This window comes from Salvia hispanica, chromosome 4 (genome assembly GCF_029641045.1).
Source record: "Salvia hispanica isolate PSC_SH4W2 chromosome 4, Shi_PSC_v1, whole genome shotgun sequence".
NCBI lineage: Eukaryota > Viridiplantae > Streptophyta > Magnoliopsida > Lamiales > Lamiaceae > Salvia > Salvia hispanica.
Genome location: NC_142695.1, coordinates 46,237,040 through 46,255,174, shown reverse-complemented (window position 1 = coordinate 46,255,174; position 18,135 = coordinate 46,237,040). Strand labels below are relative to the sequence as shown.

Sequence of the window (18,135 nt, the reverse complement as noted above, 5' to 3'; positions counted from 1 at the left end):
ATCTGGAACATCTCAAAGTGTGGGGGTGTCCGACCCATGTATTGGAAAAGGATCCAACTAAGCTGGAATCTTAGACGGAGGTATGTGTGTTTATAGGTTACCCTAGAGGATCGAAAGCTTATGAATTCTATAGTCTCCGAGATCAGAAAGTAATTGTGAGCACTCATGCCACATTCTTAGAGGAAGACTTTGTAATGAATCATAAGACCAGCAGTGAGATAGCTCTTGAAGAGCTAACTCCAGTCACAACTTCCATTAACCAAGAACAATTACCTAGTGTAACAACAATCCCAGAAACTTCAACCAATACTCCAGATGTTGTAGTGTTGCGTCGCAGTGGGAGGGTCTCTCATGAGCCCGAAAGATACATTGGTTTGGGAGAGTGCATGGATCACTCCTCGGACAGCAATGTACTTGATCCCTAGAATCTTGCAGAGGCGCAGGCAGATGTCGATCATTGCGAATGGGTGAAAGCAATGGATTCGGAACTACAATCAATGGTAGACAAAGACGTCTATGATTTGTCTATCCTACCCGAAGGCTGTACTGCCATTGGGAGCAAGTGGATATACAAACGTAAACGTGGACCAGATGGACGAGTTAAAGTCTTTAAGACAAGACTAGTGGCTAAGGGGTATACCCAAAGGGAAGGCATCGACTATGATGAGACCTTCTCCCCAGTGGCCATGCTCAAATCGATCCGTATTCTTTTGTCTATAGCAGCTTACATGGATTGGGAAGTATGGCAGATGGACGTTAAGACTGCGTTTTTAAACGGCAGTCTTGAGAAGACCATCTACATGGAAAAACCCGAAGGCTATGTAGTAAAGGGCAAGGAACACATGGTTTGGAAGCTTAAGAAGGCCATTTATGGCCTTAAGCAAGCATCTAGATCATGGAACCAGTGTTTTGATCAAACTGTTCCAAAGTTTGGATTCGAAAAATGCCCCAATGAAAGTTGCATGTATAAGAAGGTTGAAAAGGGAAATATTGTGTTCTTAGTTTTGTATGTAGATGACATTCTTCTAATTGGAAACAATAAAAAGATGTTGTCATCAGTACGAACATGGTTGTCCAGCCAGTTCGAGATGAAAGATATGGATGATGCGGGACACATTCTTGGTATCAAGGTTCTTCGTAACCGTGCAAAGAGAACGTTGTGCTTATCCCAAGAATCTTACATCGATACGGTACTTAGACGCTTTAGCATGCAAGATGCCAAGAAAGGTTTCTTACCTTTTAGACATGACATCCATTTATCTCAAGAGATGTGTCCAAAGACAGCATCTGAGATAGCAGACATGAGAAGGATACCATATGCCTCGGCTGTTGGTAGTCTCATGTATGTTATGCTTTGTACTAGACCCGATATTTGCTTTGTTGTTGGCATGGTAGCAAAATATCAATCAAATCCCGGCCAAGGACATTGGACTGCCGTAAAGAACATACTCAAGTACCTTAATCGGACTAAGGACTATGTTCTAGTTTACAATGCAGCCGAGCTCTGTCCTTTAGGATATACAGATTCAGACTTTCAAGCTGATGTAGATTCGAGAAAATCAACTTACGGATATGTGTTTACCTTAGGAGGTGGAGCTGTAATTTGGAAGAGTGTAAAACATAAATGCATTGCAGACTCTACCATGGAAGCCGAATATGTGGCCGCTTCGGAGGCTGCAAAAGAGGTTGTATGGCTTAAGAACTTCCTTCTGGACTTAGGTGTGGTTACGAATATGCCCAAGAGCATCACCATTTATTGTGACAATTCTGGTGCTGTGGCAAATTCGAGGGAACCACGGGCTCATAAAGCGAGCAAGCAAATAGAGAGGAAGTATCATATCATTCGAGCTATATAGTGTGGAGAGGAGACATACAAGTGGTCAAGGTTGAGTCAGAAAACAATCTGGCAGATCCTTTCACGAAGGCATTAACGGTCAAGCCGTTTGAGAGCCATGTTGAAGGAATGAGAGTTCGACTAATACAAGACCTCAATCCACTTTCAGTATAAGTGGGAGAATTAGACGTTAGCACATTTTTTTTGTATACTCGAAAGTGTTTTGAGTATAAGTGGGAGATTGTTAGAGTTTGTATATTAGAAATTACGTTTCGAGTGATTGAATACTGTAAAACTCTTATTTTATTTTCCAAGGAATAAAACAGATTATTGTTGTCATAATGTTGTTATGTTTTACATTTAATGGATGTTAATTGCATGTTTAAATGTATAAGTTAACTTAACAAGGTCTAAGTCTTTGTTTTAGTAGACCGGTTGTGGGCGGCGTCCACTTTAAGGTAACACGGTCAGTCCTAAACAAAGAAAAAGAAGAATTTCACAACCTAGATGGAATTAGACTATCCATCGAGAAAGGTTGCAATGTCAGTCCGCATATTTCTAAGCCTTACTGAAATAAGATGACATTGGTGTGGTATAGCACTGAACGGATCTAACAGCAAGACTTGTCCTTAGGCTATCTACTGAAAGGCGAGGTCTTGATAAATATTTGTTTCTTAATCAATGTAGGTTAGCATTGAGCATGCAGTATTGATTATGCATTACTTTGACTTATCAAATGGTGCGGGTTTTTCGTAACCCAATAAACCTGATATATTGGGTAGTGGTGATTAATATCTAGCGGTGCTAGGATTGCTATTATATTGAATCATGCGTGAGAAGAGTCTCGTTTGATAATGTCCTTAACAGGAGCGCGAAACAAGGTTTTATTATTCGGAACCTAGCTATTTGGAGTTTGATTATTCTATGAATAATAAATAAGCGTTTCATGCTAAGTCCACTCTTGGAATTAATAAGAAGTTAATTAATTAAGTCCACAACAGACATTAATTAATTAATGGACATTTTTTATCTTAAGCGCGGGAAATGAAAGTTAAAACGGAAACCCGGATTACTTATAATTTCGGATTTGGATGGGGAGAGTTCAATATTACTTCTGTAGTGGCTGCTCGTAATATTCCAATTAAGCTTATATTAAATTGTGGGTTCAATTTAATTAGTAAAAAGTAAATTGGATGAGCCCATATCCAAAACCTTCCATAGATCCATGTCTGGGCCCAAAAGGAACTTAATATAAATAGGAGAATAAAGGAGACAGGATTATCACAATTTTTATTCTTAAAATTTTCAAAAATTTCACCCCCCTCATATTGAGCTGGTCGAATTTCCCTCTCCTCTTAGGAGTAGTTTTTCTGTCTCTTTTATTTAAGTCCTAGTATTCTGGTGAGATCAGCCCACACTGATATCGGAGTACAGTTCGGGAACCAGAGAGAAGATCTGTGGTCTAGTATTCAAAGCGTCACGTGGAAAAGCTGCTAGCCATCTTCAATTCTTTGGAGAATTAATTAGGTATTATTTCTGCTCCGTAAAAAAACATATTTTGAGGTTTCATTATTCTTAAAGCATGATTAATTCAAGTTATGAGCATGATATATGTGAGAATTACGCGAATAGATTTTGTCTAAATAATCTGCTAAATAGATCTGATTATTATGTGATTTATTTGTGCGATTAATAATTGTTAAATTATGTTAATCTGTCGCACCGCTTCCGTTGCCAGTTCCTTTCACATCCGACAAACTCTCGCCGCTTCTCTGCTCCCTCTCGCACTTCTCGTACTCCCCCGACAACAAATTGACCTGCTTCTTTATTTAATTCCAGTGCTTGCGGAGCTGCTCCCTCTGGCGCTTGTAGGCGGTCGGCGGCTTGGCCTCGTTATATTTTTCGGCGATACGCTCCCAATACGCAGTAACCTTATGGTTGATGGCGAACATCAGATCCTACGAAATATCAATCCAACGTCTCGTCAAAACGATGGATTCTTCCGCCTGGTAGTTCGTCCTTCCCGGGGCGAACTCTTCATTCACCGTCAGAAGCGGCAACTTCTGGGCTCTTGCCTTGGTCCGCTTCTTCTTGGTGGCGGAGCCCGAGGCGGCGGCGGCGGCAGAGGAGCGGCCGTGTGACGGGGTGGGTGTGCGGGTTGGAGAAGGCTCCATGTCTGACACCCGTACGAGTCCATGCTGAAATCGGGATCGTACTAGGTGTTGGTGTCGAAGGGCCGATATTCACCGGGTTCTGTACCCGGCCACCGTGCACCACCACCGAACATCGGACTATCCGAATTTGGGTAATCGGGATTCATTTTGTTTGAAATGTTGAAAATGGAGTGTGAAAGGAGTGAAAATGAAGTGAAAAATGAGATGTATATATAGTGTGTGAAAATTAAATAAAATTTTAAAAAAAAAACGAAAAACGCGTCGCATCGTCCGCGTCTCCCACAGTGGCGGAGGATGCGACGGACGAAGGGGCGGAGGACGCGCATCGTCCGCAACGTCACATCGTCCATCGCATCATCCGCCCCATTGTGGATGACCTAATATTTCCTCCGTCCCAACTAAGTTGAATCGTATTCTTTTTGGAATGTCCCGACTAGATTGAGTCATTTTCTTTTTTAATAAAACAAAACATTTAATTATTCTTACTTTATTCCATCATTTACTTTACTCTCTCTTTATCTCTTATACTTTATTATTCTCTCTTATTTTTCAACACAATTTCTTTATCACTATATTTTAAAGTTTTGAGTCTAACTTAGTTGGAACTGAGGGAGTACTCCACTAAGTAAAACCAATAAAGATTAAAATGAAAAAACTGGTTAATTAAGTGAAGACTAGACTAGGGATAATTTCATTTACAGTACATGATAATTACTGCATGCAAATATAATAAATTTACGTGCCTCGCACGTGTGTGGCGAGCTGTTCCACCCGTGGATCCCTGCCACCAAATATTTTATTGCTCATAAATTTTATAACATCATAAATAAATTAATCATGATTTTTATAGGAAATAAATAATGTGTTATTGAGTTTGGTATTGTTGTGTTACTTAACTTTTCCTTTTATGACGTATTTTTACGTAATATTAAAAATATAGGGTGTTATTACTTATTAATAACTTAATTAAATCTATTTACAAATTTGAATATATTAGAGGTAATTTTTTTCTGAAATGCGTCGGAATTCAATAAAGTTCCCAATGCATTCAAATGGAGTAGTATATGAATTTGATCTTCTTTAACTGCAACACCGTATATTTAATGCAACGAATGTAATTAAATGAAGAATTCCTTATAATAATACTACTTTATGATGGAAAATGCTTTTTATGTAGCTAATTAATTTTTATCATGACGTGGCGCGATATGATTGGGCTGTGACGAAGAACAGTCAAACCAACGCTGTCACGGCGGTCAAGTCTCCTTTGCACGCACTTTTATATTTTATTTTCTTATTCAATACCCTGAAGAAATATGATTATTTTATTCCATTTTGTGGGAATTTCCAGAAATCAATTTACTCCCTCCGTCCCAAGATAAGTGACTTGTATTCCTTTTTGGGGTGTCCCACTATAAGTGACCTATTTCCATTTTTAGTAAAAAGTCATCTCTTTTACTTTATTCTTCACCTACTTTATTCTTTCTTCTCTCATCTACTTTTCCCTCTCTCATACTTTACTCTCTCCACTTTAACTTATTTAAATACCATTTCTTAAATCTCGTGCCCAAAAGAAGTGGGTCACTTATCTTAGGACGGAGGGAGTATTAAAATACACGGTTGAAATTCGCATATTTGGTTGTTTCAAGGATATATTTTTAGTTTTCTCCGTCGAAAAAAATGAATATTTATTCGATTCAGTCAAGACTACGACTGTGAGTGGGACTGCCCAAAAAAACAAAGGGTGAAAAAGGAAGTGCTGGAGATGCCTTTCTCTCTCCTCTCTCCCCTCTAATTGCCATAGCCTTTGAATCCTCATTTCTTCGGGTTTCCTTTTTTTTGATCTGTGAATTATTTTCCTAGATCTCTGCCTTTGCTTTAGAGTTTGTTGCTTATACGCTTCATCATCTCTCATCTTTTTCTGAGGCTTGAATTGGAAGAAAGTGGTTATTGATATTTTTCTGGGGATATGAATGCTGTGTGATGATGGTGATGCTTCTTTTGACCGGGGAAAGAGAAATTCCCAAAAAGTGAGTGAGAGAGGGAGGAAAATCCTTTTGAAAGCTGCATTATTGCTTGTGAATGTCAATGCAAGTGAGATAAATTATTTCCCCCAATTTCTTGTTTAACCTTTTTCACAAACACTTGATGTGCAGTAGTAGTTGTTTTTATACTTTTATTGTTTCTATTTCACTTGATTGTGGAGATTCCTTGCTATTTCAGTCAGTAATTGAGCAAAAGGTTTGATTCTGCTAGAAACTAGAATAGTGCCAAAATGCCTATGTTTCAGCCTCGTAGAAAAGACAGTGGTGGTGGTGATGGTGATGGGTATATTCTCGATGTGGAATCCGCCGTGAAGGATGGTGTTTTAGGGGGCGGCGCTGTGGCGGTATACGGCGGTGAGAAATTGGATCTGAAAAAGATGATTGAAGAGCTCAATTTGTGTGAGGTTCCCTCAGTTTTCATTTGCCCCATCTCCCTTGAACCGATGCAAGATCCTGTCACACTCTGCACTGGCCAAACCTATGAGAGGTCCAACATCTTGAAATGGTTTAGTTTGGGGCATTACACTTGCCCCACCACAATGCAGGAGCTCTGGGACGACACCCTCACCCCCAACACTACCTTGCATCACTTGACACACACCTGGTTCTCTCACAAGTATGTGCAGATGAAGAAGCGTTCCGAGGATGCTGAGGGCAGGGCGTCCGAGCTCCTCACCAATCTCAAGAGGGTTAAGGGCCAGGCGCGGGTGCAGACCCTCAAGGAGCTGCAGAGGGTCGTGGCGAATCACTCCGCTGCTAGGAAGACTGTCGTGGATGAGGGTGGCGTGGCCCTCGTCTCGTCCTTGCTAGGCCCATTCACTTCCTACGCCATAGGGTCTGAGGTCGTGGCGATTCTTGTCAACTTGAGCCTCACTTCCGAGGCGAAGATGAGCTTGATGCAGCCTGCGAAAGTCTCGTCTGTAGTGGACGTTTTGAATGAGGGTTCAATTGAGACGAAGATTAATTGTGTTAGGTTGATTGAGATGCTGATGGAGGAGGAGAATGATTTTAGGACGGAGCTCGTGTCAAGCCATAGCTTGTTGGTCGCGTTGATGAGGCTAGTGAGGAATAAGAGGCACCCTAATGGCCATTTGCCTGCCCTCGCCCTTCTTAAGTCGATTTCCACGCTCAAAGAGGTCCGGAGTTTGATTGTCAGCATCGGAGCAATACCTCACCTGTTAGAGCTGATACCGGTGTTAAATCCAGAGTGTGTCGAGCTTGCTCTCTCCGTGTTGGACACCCTTTCATCTGTGCCACAAGGGAAGCAAGCGTTGAAGGATTGTTCGAACACGATCCCAACTATGGTTAAGCTACTCATGAGGATCACCGAGTGCTGCACAGATTACGCCCTCTCAATCTTGTGCTCTGTCTGCAACCTCTCGCCTCAAGAATGCTCATTGAGAGCTGTGGACGCTGGTCTTGCAGCTAAGCTCCTCCTCGTCATCCAGAGTGGCTGCAGTCCAGCCCTCAAGCAGCGCGCTGCCGAGCTTTTGAAGCTCTGCAGTCTCAACTGTTCAGATACGATATTCATCTCCAAGTGCAAACTGACTAGAACGATCCAATGAAACCCGGGTGCTGTTCCAACCAAGATTTTCCGACGACCTCCACGTGGAGGAGCCAGTGGCCATGACAATTACGAATAATGTCATTTGTAAAGATACAAAAAATATGGCGCAGATAAGCTTGTAGCCACTGTGGTTCTTGAAATTGGCTTTGTTGGTGGAGCATGCAGCAGATTGCAATTGTAATTTCTTAGCTATTTGCTTTGCTCCATTTAATCTTTGCAATTCTCAGTTCTGTTACTTTTTTTTGGGTATTAGATATCATTTCCATGTGTATCAATCAATTCAATCACCAATTTTTCACTTCTTTACTGGCCATTTCCAATTTTTTCTGCTATCTTTTCATTTTTTCTATTGATGGTTCTCATTTAGTAATTCACAAACCAAAAACATAATGTGCAACAGTCATTTACAAAAAAAATGAAGAGAAGCAGATAAAATGGAAGATAAATCTGGTATATAAAACCAAACCAAAAACATAATGTGCAACTGTCATTTACAGCATAACGGAGCTCTTTGTTGCAGAAGCTATCAGGTGCAGCTCAAGGAAACAATTTTTTGCGAAGTCTGGAAATGGTCAGGTCCCCGCCACCAAACCCATCCATCACAGCAACGCCAGCTTGGAATTCAGCTCTAGATGTTGAGCTTCATAGTTCACCACATGAAACGACAAAACACAAGAATATCGATCAGTTATTGCAGATTTAGTTTTAGAATAACAAGTCCACGCCATGTTCAAGGATATCAGCTGAAAGTATATAAGATCTTCATAGGAAGAGAGGGGGGAATTGATTCATCTCCAAGGCCTTTTCTCATCCAATTTCGGTTAATATGTAGTGAGTAAACGATCATGTGCGAGATGAAGTAAACCTTACCTACTCCTAAGAACTACACAAGGCATGCCAATTCGCTCAGCAGCAGCAACTCCAGATTGGCTTCCAGTAACAAGTATGCAGTTGTAAATCGGCACATCTACCTTTTCTGCTCCTGCCCTCAGTGCAGCTACAATATTTTGAATTCTGTATAAACCAGAACGTCGATTTATGTTTGCAGTATTCCATAAATACTATATGAAAACAAAGCATGATACAGTGCAACATCTCACATTCAGATATTATAGTATGATATTTTCCACATTCTAGCTAAAGGAATATAGAGAAATATTTGAAAAATAGTGTGCATCGAGTGTGAGAAAACCTTTCACTTGAAGTAGTGTTAAGTTCCACTTTCAGCTTCAGCATGGAAGCAACCTCCTCTGCGACTCTCTGTTTCTCGGCAGAAGCTAGCTCCAAAATGACAAAAATCTTACTCAGCGTGTACAGAGGAAACAATATGTAAACACAAAACCCTTACCAGCTTTATTCACTGCCTTGGCTAGCTGTTCATCCAAACTGGAAGATACACCTTTTCCAAATACAAGTTGGCCATAAAAGCTTTGCTTTACTTCGTCATCTCCAATGATCTTTATCTTCGATATTCTATCAGTTCCAAGCTTTTCAACAATTGATCTAATAATCAATAATACTTCCAATAAATCACTGTGTTATTGCATGCAAAAGTTAAGCCACAAAAGTATAAAATGTTAATACCGTGCCTATGTAATTATACTAGTAATACTCTTTCAGTTCATATCAGCGACCGTTTCCAACAGTTATATTGTTAGCTCATAAACCAAATATTTTCAACAAAGAAAGCATGTAGACTACTAACCTTGCCACCTTTTCGCCGTTTATGCTATACGCTGCCAAGATAGCCACTGGCACAGCTTCTTCACAAGCCTTGTCGATGAACCTAAGATGGAGGGAGAAGCCACAAGCAAGAAAGGTAAGAAGTGTTGTCTTGATGAAAACGTTGTCATAGTACAGTAAAAACAACAAATTAATAAGCAAGCCAAAACACAAAATCTTCCAGCTAGTTACAGCTACCAGTACAGACACAAATTTCTGATGATAAAAATACTGGCTGCAGGGCAGGGAAATGGAAACAATTTCAAAAATAACATAGCACTCGTGCAAGTGAGAGACATCTCTAACAGTTACAGTTCCATACTCCATAGAGAAACTCAAAATAAATAGATCATGTCATCCTATTATCCATGCTTAAAACCGTGTGCATCTGTATATTTGTTGGTGGCACTAGAAGTAAACTATACTGCATGATTCTTATCAATTTTTGAGATCGAAATTATTATAGGAGAAAGGCAGTGCATTTTATTCCAAAAGTTAAAAGGCCTGATTAGTATTATATCATATTAGAGTTAAACTCGGGCAGAACAAAATTCATTACTCACTCTTCAGCGCCAGGTCTCAACGAAAATTCATTTGATGCGACAAGATCAACCAATGCATTCTTCTGCAGACAGTTAACCAGTCATAATTGAGCTATATAGTTATTTTGAAGTTGTTTCACATGCTACAAGAATTCAATATATATAGAAGCAGCAGTTATTAAGCATAATCTATCAGTTTCGCTGCCACCAGGAATGACATAAATGCTTTTTAGGTAAGTGATCCCAGAGAAAACAGTTACTATCTGCCTAAATAATAACTCTATAAAATACCTTCTCACGTAAAACATTTTTCATAAAACTCCCTTTCTCACTTGTGGCAACTGATGTGGGCCAACCAATCTGCAACAATAACATACTACACTCATTAAATTGAAGCTGCCAAAAGCTAGTAAGACTGAATAAGGGAAAAGATTCACATTTTGATATGTTTAAAGATATCGAAATAACTCACCCTGTTAAAAAACAATATTAACATCCTTTCTTCATCACCAACACTTCTCCTGTGCATAAAAAGACGAGCTAGTGTAAGCTGTTTTTTTGCAGAATATGTTTCACAAGAGCAAAGAATAAAGTTTCAAGCACTCCATCTTCAATGGATTTATATGGATTTTGGTGTCTACAACCCAACATGCGAAGAATAGTGAAGCAAAGTAGATACCCAGGCCGCAAAACTGAAGCAACAAGGTCAAATCATGCAAGGCTTAACGGATCAGGAAGCGACAAGAAACTAGATAGACTAAACTAGATAGACAGCTAATTCTGAAACTGAGAGAGAAGGGGGTAAGAGAAGCTTTTTGTAAATATGTGAATTGGTATCACAAGGTTAATCAAACTTAAACACAACTTCTCTGAATAATTGATGTACCACCACACCTTAGAAGGTCCAAGTAAACTGGTTCACTCCAATTTGCACAATCTAATCCCAGCTTTTTAAATGCTGAAATTATTGAAAGAAACCACATAAGCATTCATAAGGAAGAAAGACAATTTAGGTCAACTAAACAAATGTACAAGTCATAAGAAAACACAAATTCCAGGTAATACGAGCACCTGCATTAAATGCATGGCGGTTGCATAACCGGTATACATCCATTAAGACCCTGATGAAAAGAAAACTCATCAGCTCAACCACAACTAAAATGGTTTTAGCGCCACACCAGCATGAGAGTATACCGTTTTGATAATCGTCAGAATGGAAGGCACAAATAATAAGATAAGTTAATCAATGGTACATTTCCAATCGAAAGGAAAAATGTGAAATTATATCTAACATTGACCTAATAGTTCAACACGGATCATACTTCTACAACATTATGCTCAAATCCTTCATCCTAGTAACATCAAATAAAAGAAATAAGTATAGGAAATAATATTGCAGCTTAAACACAAATCCTTGTATTGGTGCATTGTCACTTTCATATCCGGCTACAATGTAATCAAGTTACAGCATATTGCGACCAGTGGACTAATTTTTACTAAGCAGGTTAGAGTCATTGAAAAATATGCTAATTATGAACAATAATACACTCTTATTCAAATGCAACATTTCACCTTTTTTGGAGCTATCTATCACCCCCAATCCAACGCCACCAAATGCTGATAATAAACAATAATACACTCAAATTCAAACTGTAACAAAAATTCGTTGTAAAAAAAAGTTCAAACTAGAAGCAGCTTTTCCATAATGTCAGGTTCACAAATTCAACAGACGCATAATTACAGAAAAGCTAACCAAAATTACTTCAATACTCCATGCAAAATACACCACAGCCAATGTATCAACATAATTTCAAGCAATAAAAGAAAACTTCTCCAGAGAAAACATGAAATCCAGCATAATGAAACGCACAAAATAAAATCACTAAAATGGCAATCAAATACACACCCTTCCACTTCAATTAGTACCGCAAATTTCTGCGATTGATCACGTTCAGCTGGAATCTGTGAGGAAGCATCGCAAATCAACCGACCAAACCGCAATTTCTTCTGGAACCGTCCGCATAAACTACTACAACGGCAATTTTCTGAAGAAGCAAGTAGAGAAATATCACTCGGACTCTTTCTGCGTAGGTGGTAGTAAACTTTAGCAGTACTGGCAGCGTGTGCAGCGGAAGTGGAGGTGGCGGAGCCGCCGCCAAATCGGAGTGTGTATAAAATCGGCGACGAAGCGGTTTCCATGTTTGACAGTTTGGGTGAAAAGTGGAGAGAATTAAAGATTTTTTGAGCAGGCTTTTAATAATATCCACTTTTAAGGACCACACTTTTGTTTAATATCAAACGACTCCTAAAACTTTTCATATTTTAAACTTTTGTTTAAGGACCACACTTTTGTGTAATATCAAAAGACCCCTAAAACATTTGATATTTTAAACTTTTGTTTACAGCATTTTTCAACGACTCTAACCAAGCATGGAATTGCTAAAGTTTGTGGATCCAATAATAGAAGAAATTTGACTTTGAAAATATTTATAGTACTAATAAGCAAGCATAATTTCTCTTGGAAAATGGATTTTGTAAGAAGTATATTACTCATGAATATACAGGATATTTCAAGTTCTACCATTTTACCAAGGCTGAGTATGATCATATATGTACATCTATATATATGGATTAATTTGGATATCTACTTACAAGTTTTGTTTTAGTAATTTCCTCAGCATTATGTTGATGTATTGATAAACTCTCATTTGTTTCTTAAATTTAGCATTTTTAATATTCTACATATTGCATGTGTGTTAGTAAATGAGAATAAGAATATGTTCACTCAATGAAATAGGTGATATATATGGTGTATGATTCTTATTATTAATCCTTTTTTCCATTACAAATCTCTCTTTTAAGTGAACCACAATTTTATTTGATTTTTAATTAGGGTCAATTTTAGTTGGAAAATGATAGAAAGAAGCTATATAAAATTCGATGAAAGCTGAATTAATTAGTACTCATTCGAGTATGGAAATGTGATCAAATGCAAACTCTAAACTATGATCTGGACCGTTAGAAAATATTAACATATGATAAAATAATAGTAACAAAAAATATCAACGTTTGATGTTGTGTTGAAATTGTGTTGACATTGTATAAATTGTGTTGACATCAAAATCTTGAAATTTTATAATGTATTGACATTAATTTGTGTTGATGGTGTGTTGATACTGTATTAAAAAATTTAGAGTTTGTACAATATATGAGTTTGCATTTATCACTATCATTCTAGTACGTTCATCAATCATAAAATATGTAGCCATGTAGCTGTAGGTAGTATTCGATTCTTTATTGTGCGCTAATTAGCTCAATGAAAAGCTCATAACCTAATATTTTGTATAATACTCCCTCCGTCCATGAATAAAAGTTCCGTTTTTCCATTTTAGTCCGTCCGCGAATAAGAGTCCCGGTTCACTTTTACCATAAATAGTAATAGGGTCTCACCTTCCAGTAACGCATTCCACTCACATTTCATTTAAAACTAATATATACAAGTGGGACCCCTGTTCCACTAACTTTTTCCACCCACTTTTCTTCACATTTCTTAAAACCCGTGCCGTCCATGAATGGGACTCCTAATAGCGGATGGAGGGAGTAGTTACTAAAACTTCTAAATCGAATATATATTGATCAAGTGATGCTTAAAAATCACCATAAGGAAATTTTAACTTCAACAAATTTACTTTATCAAAATGAAGGCGTAACATCGAATTTAACATATGAATGTAATTATGTAAGGGCAATATAAATAGAATACTGTTGTCACGCACAATCGAAAATGAATCATTTTATTTCACGAATAATTAATATAGAATTAAAATAGATGGTTGACCATCACATGTGTGTCTGGAAAGAGGTGGATGGAATGGAAAGGCAATGAGCACAAAAAGGAAAATAAATTTGTGGAATAAAGTGAGTGTTGACATCATATATATACAAGTGATTATAGAAGAAATTGGAGGCCAGATTAGATTGAAGCTTTGTCTACCAAGAAATGTGGTGTATTTTTCTTTAATGTCAAAAGTTGAATGTTCCTTTCTGTAATCATGTTATCTTATCGTGGACCTATCTTCCAATACCTAACAATAATGAATGTGATGAAATTGAATAATTAAACTAGCTATGTAGGAAGAATATTTTGAGATGATTGATCCATGGATGATGATATATGTGGTTGATGTCTGATTTTAGTTTTATATTTTGCCTTCAGGATTTTAATCTATTCTCAAAGTACGAATTTATTTTAGGTCTATAAATACTTGTGAAACGTTTATTTATATTATTGTTAATGTTAGGAGTTATTTATGTTATATTGTTAGAATATTACACAAAAATTCGCCAACTTCGACACAATTGTGATTTTAGACATGCTTTACAAATGTGATATACAAATATTTTTTTGTTGTTTTATAAAAATAGACGTACCTTAATTACTTATTTTTTAATTGAACAGTGAAACATGTCTAAAATAGGCATGCTTTACAATGTTTACATGCCAACTCCAAAGAATATCATTATATATATACACACATGTTACACCTAGCAATCTATTTACCTAACTACCTACATCTGCCTATATAAGATTGCGATTTGCCTAAAAATAGGGCAAATGCCCCATTGGAGCATTGGATTTAGTTAAACATTGCACATATACATTTTTTCTGCCAATCACGCAACTTATCAATGATAGATCATCAAGATTATAGTAGTGTCATTTTTATAAATAATAAAGTGCTTAGTTAGGATATATAGTACTGAATTTATTGTAATTGTTTCATAAAATCAATCGATTAGAGTATTTGCTCATGAATGCCTCTCATTCCAAATCTCAATAGTAATTCTAATTTTAGAATTTAATACTACTACAAATCTATGAGTTGATCAACTAGGGTTTTCTATTGTTTTGCCATCAATGGATATATAAAGAATTAATTGAAGAGAATATGTGATGGATACATATCCATGTATTTTGCTATTATGTGCGTCATAAAATCAGAGCTAAAACTTGGTCTACATTTATGATACCTAAAAACACTAGAGTAGATTTTACAATGAACAGTATCTGAATAGGAATTTTTACACACACACATGATAAACTTTAATGCAATAAAATATTGAAATAATATTCATAGTGTAATAGACATGGTTGAAGACTTGAAGCAAATGAAAACACATAGCTGCAGCAACACAACCACACCAATGTAGTACAAATTAGTTAGGGTTTGCAAGCACTTATAAATTAATTCAAGATTAATACTCCCATATCATCATCATTAATTCATCATTACTGACACAAACTTACTATATGTCAGAGAAAGAAACTCAAATATTGACAAAGTTTAACACCATAATTAAAAACTGTATTTTAATTTACTAAACTAAACTAGCATATCCATACAGGCTACAGCATCCTGCACTTAACCCTAATTCTAGCTTAACCACCAGCAAAAAAGAAAAACCTTAATGATCATCCCTGCTAATTAAACTAGAAAATGAGTTCATGAGTTTACCAAAAAAAAAAAAAGGGTAATTAATCAACATAGAAAACCAACCAATTACGAAATTAAGAAACCCTAATTTGAGTAATTCCCTTAATTAAGCACAGATAAAGGAAGAATGATGGATCCCCTCGGCGCCGACGATCCCACCATCATCAATCCCGCCGCCTCCTCCTCCTCCACCGCCTGCATCTCCATCTGCTGCTTGAGCGGCTTCTTCCGCTTCTTCTTCTCATACGCAATCCCGCGCGCCTTGGCCTGCGAATCCCTCACCTCGCGGAGGTAGAGCCTGACGGCGCGTGCGCCGAACGGATTGGTCTCCGGCCGCCCTCCGTTCTCCTCGAAGGCGGCGCGTAGGCGGCCGACGAGCGCGTCGAGGCTCCCCCACGCCTGGCGCAGCGGGCAGGGGCACGGCGCCGGCGGGTGCGGGTGCCCGAAGAAGGGGCAGCCGCCGCCGTGGACCTTCGTCTTCCCGAACTGATCCAGGTAGCGCAGGAATTCCAGGATGTGGGCGCCGCTGCACCGGCTCAGCACCAGCGGCGGCTTGTGGTTCTTCAGATACTGCCCGAACGTGTTCCAGTCGCGCCGCTTCTGCGACTCGTAGCGGCTGAGCGACGACGGAGCCGCCAATTTCGGGTTGCCGGAGCTCGAATCGGACGTAGGGCTGCTTGAACTGTAGCGAGGTGGAGCGGACATTTTTTTAAAAATAAATTAAAATTAAAATATGTTTAGGTTATTAATTTGATGATGCAAGGTGATGAGATTCATCTGAGGTTTGGAAGGGAAACTGAGAGTGAGTGCGGGAAAGAGGAAAGAAGGCAGAGAAGATTGTCGATGATTTCAAGAAACAGACACCTAAGAGAGAAACAAAGGATTTATTTATAAAGTGGGAGAGGATAATAATTGAATTCCTATTTTTTTTTATTTACTACTCCACTTTGTTGTAGTAGTAAATCATGTGTGAGCGTGACTGGTTTAAGAGAAGGTTATTTTTGTTGTATTTGCAGGGGAGCAATTAATGTGTATGTTATGCATCTTGCGGAGTGTATTTTTTAGTATTCGCAAATGATCTATTATCTATACATGCATGTAACATGTTATAGGAGTAACTTATAAGTTTCTTAAAATTTCAGTCTTATTTTGCATGGACATCTTAGTTCTTTTGTTGATTTATTTCTAGGGTTTGTAATTAATTGTATTGTTGATGTTAGGTTTTCTCCATATTCCATGCCACAGTAATCAATAAAATCGTGGTAGTATTAGTTTTCCTACAAAAAGGCACTGTAGTAGTAGTGAATATATTATCTCATTTAAAATGATAAGCATTTGTATTGGAGTTAATGATGTGTTAACTTTTGTAGTACTAGGACTACAAAAGATAATGTTTTAGTGGCTGAAATTCTAGATTCACACGTTTAGAAATGGAAATATACTTGTTTGATTAATTATTCTTCATGATAAACTTATGGAAGATATGAAAAAGTAAATGTTTGTGACTTTGAATAAGAGATAAATATAAATTAGAAATGAGCAAACACGTATTTTCAGCATTTAATACAGATCGAGTTGGAGAAGAATGAATGGAAAATAAAACAAGCATACCCATAGTTTAGTAGAAACAAACAAGCCTACAACTTTATAGACATGTCATATATTCTTTTTACCCTTGCTTGTGATTATTGAATTTGCTTCTTTTTATTTTACTTTTAATTTAATTTTTCTTCAATGATAGAAACCATGGAGGGCCCTGGCATATATAAACCACCACGAAATAAAGGAGGGGACGTGATGACAGTTTGAATATCACTTCAACCCGTCTTCTCACATTCTATCCTCCCCTCATTTTCATAAAAAAAAATAAAAACAAAATTAATTTATGGAAAATTCCAAATTTTGGCAGTACAATTTCTTGCAGTGTTGGGTTGCATCAGAATCATCACTCTCCTTCAACATCAATTCTAAACCCTGCTTCTTTCTTGGTATATTAATGCTACTATAACAGTGATTTGACCAATCTTCTTATATTGATGGAATTTACATTTTTTACTGTATTTTACAAAGATGCTTGGATTTTTTTTTTATCTAGAGCATGCTTAGTAGCTGCACAACGCACAACAACACATTAGTACTCCAATACATACATGGGCACCTTTAAAAAAAAGTAAATTTGAAAATTATTTTAATACTTTGAAAGATGAATGGTGGAAATAGTTAAAGAATTAGTGAAATAGTTAAAGAATCTAATGTAACGTAGTAATTCATTGCAATTTCTACTTTTGGGACTGAGAAAATTGAGTTGTTCAGTGTAGTAAATTTGCTGGTTTTGGTTTGAACAAATTAAGAAAAAATGGGTGAGAAAGTGCATTCTATTTATGTGGCTTGCATTGTCAATCAGGCATAAATGCGTCTCATCAATTATATTTTGACCTTTTCAAATCAAGTCCTATTTTTGGAACACTTTTTTCCTATAAATAATAATTAAATAATAATATAATCTACACTTCCAATCAATATTATTCCCATTTCCCACAATCAGTTTTTTACATTATCCATAGCACATACACTAGCATTGGGATTTTAATCAATACTTTATTTTATTAGTAAATGATTCCTAGCATTGGGATTTTAATTCTTACCCCACAATATGGACAAGTTCACTTTTCTACATCGAACTTGTTACACTTAATTTGCTTGGATAATTTATTTTTATCTTTCTCTTTCTTCTTTCTGATATGTATTGTACTCCA

General features: G+C 37.4%; 2 protein-coding genes and 1 pseudogene across 2 annotated transcripts; 1 reads left to right on the top strand and 2 right to left on the bottom strand.

The window, feature by feature from the left end:
- The first annotated feature begins 5,705 nt into the window (after positions 1–5,705).
- LOC125194431 (U-box domain-containing protein 30 pseudogene) lies at positions 5,706–7,918 on the top strand (annotated as a pseudogene).
- A 132-nt stretch (positions 7,919–8,050) lies between these two features.
- LOC125194432 (Haloacid dehalogenase-like hydrolase (HAD) superfamily protein) lies at positions 8,051–12,109 on the bottom strand. The gene is made up of 11 exons (XM_048092634.2): positions 11,791–12,109; positions 10,956–11,005; positions 10,779–10,842; positions 10,357–10,405; positions 10,176–10,244; positions 9,906–9,967; positions 9,326–9,406; positions 8,969–9,123; positions 8,813–8,897; positions 8,491–8,634; positions 8,051–8,260 (listed from the first exon to the last, which is right to left on the bottom strand). Exons 1-11 carry the CDS (start codon positions 12,081–12,083, stop codon positions 8,158–8,160), a joined length of 1,155 nt encoding a protein of 384 aa, XP_047948591.1. The 5' UTR covers positions 12,084–12,109; the 3' UTR covers positions 8,051–8,157.
- A 2,935-nt stretch (positions 12,110–15,044) lies between these two features.
- LOC125194433 (protein G1-like1) lies at positions 15,045–16,252 on the bottom strand. The gene has a single exon (XM_048092635.2). It carries the CDS (start codon positions 16,082–16,084, stop codon positions 15,482–15,484), a length of 603 nt encoding a protein of 200 aa, XP_047948592.1. The 5' UTR covers positions 16,085–16,252; the 3' UTR covers positions 15,045–15,481.
- Between the last annotated feature and the right edge of the window lie 1,883 nt (positions 16,253–18,135).

Excerpts from the sequence above, each read along its gene's own strand:
- LOC125194432 (XM_048092634.2), bottom strand. The coding sequence starts at position 12,083 with ATGGAAACCGCTTCGTCGCCGATTTTATACACACTCCGATTTGGCGGC. Across the intron at positions 10,843-10,955 it reads CCGCCATGCATTTAATGCAG|CATTTAAAAAGCTGGGATTA; the intron begins GTGCTCGTATTA and ends CAATAATTTCAG. Across the intron at positions 8,898-8,968 it reads CAAGGCAGTGAATAAAGCTG|CTTCTGCCGAGAAACAGAGA; the intron begins GTAAGGGTTTTG and ends TTTTGGAGCTAG.
- LOC125194433 (XM_048092635.2), bottom strand. The coding sequence starts at position 16,084 with ATGTCCGCTCCACCTCGCTACAGTTCAAGCAGCCCTACGTCCGATTCG.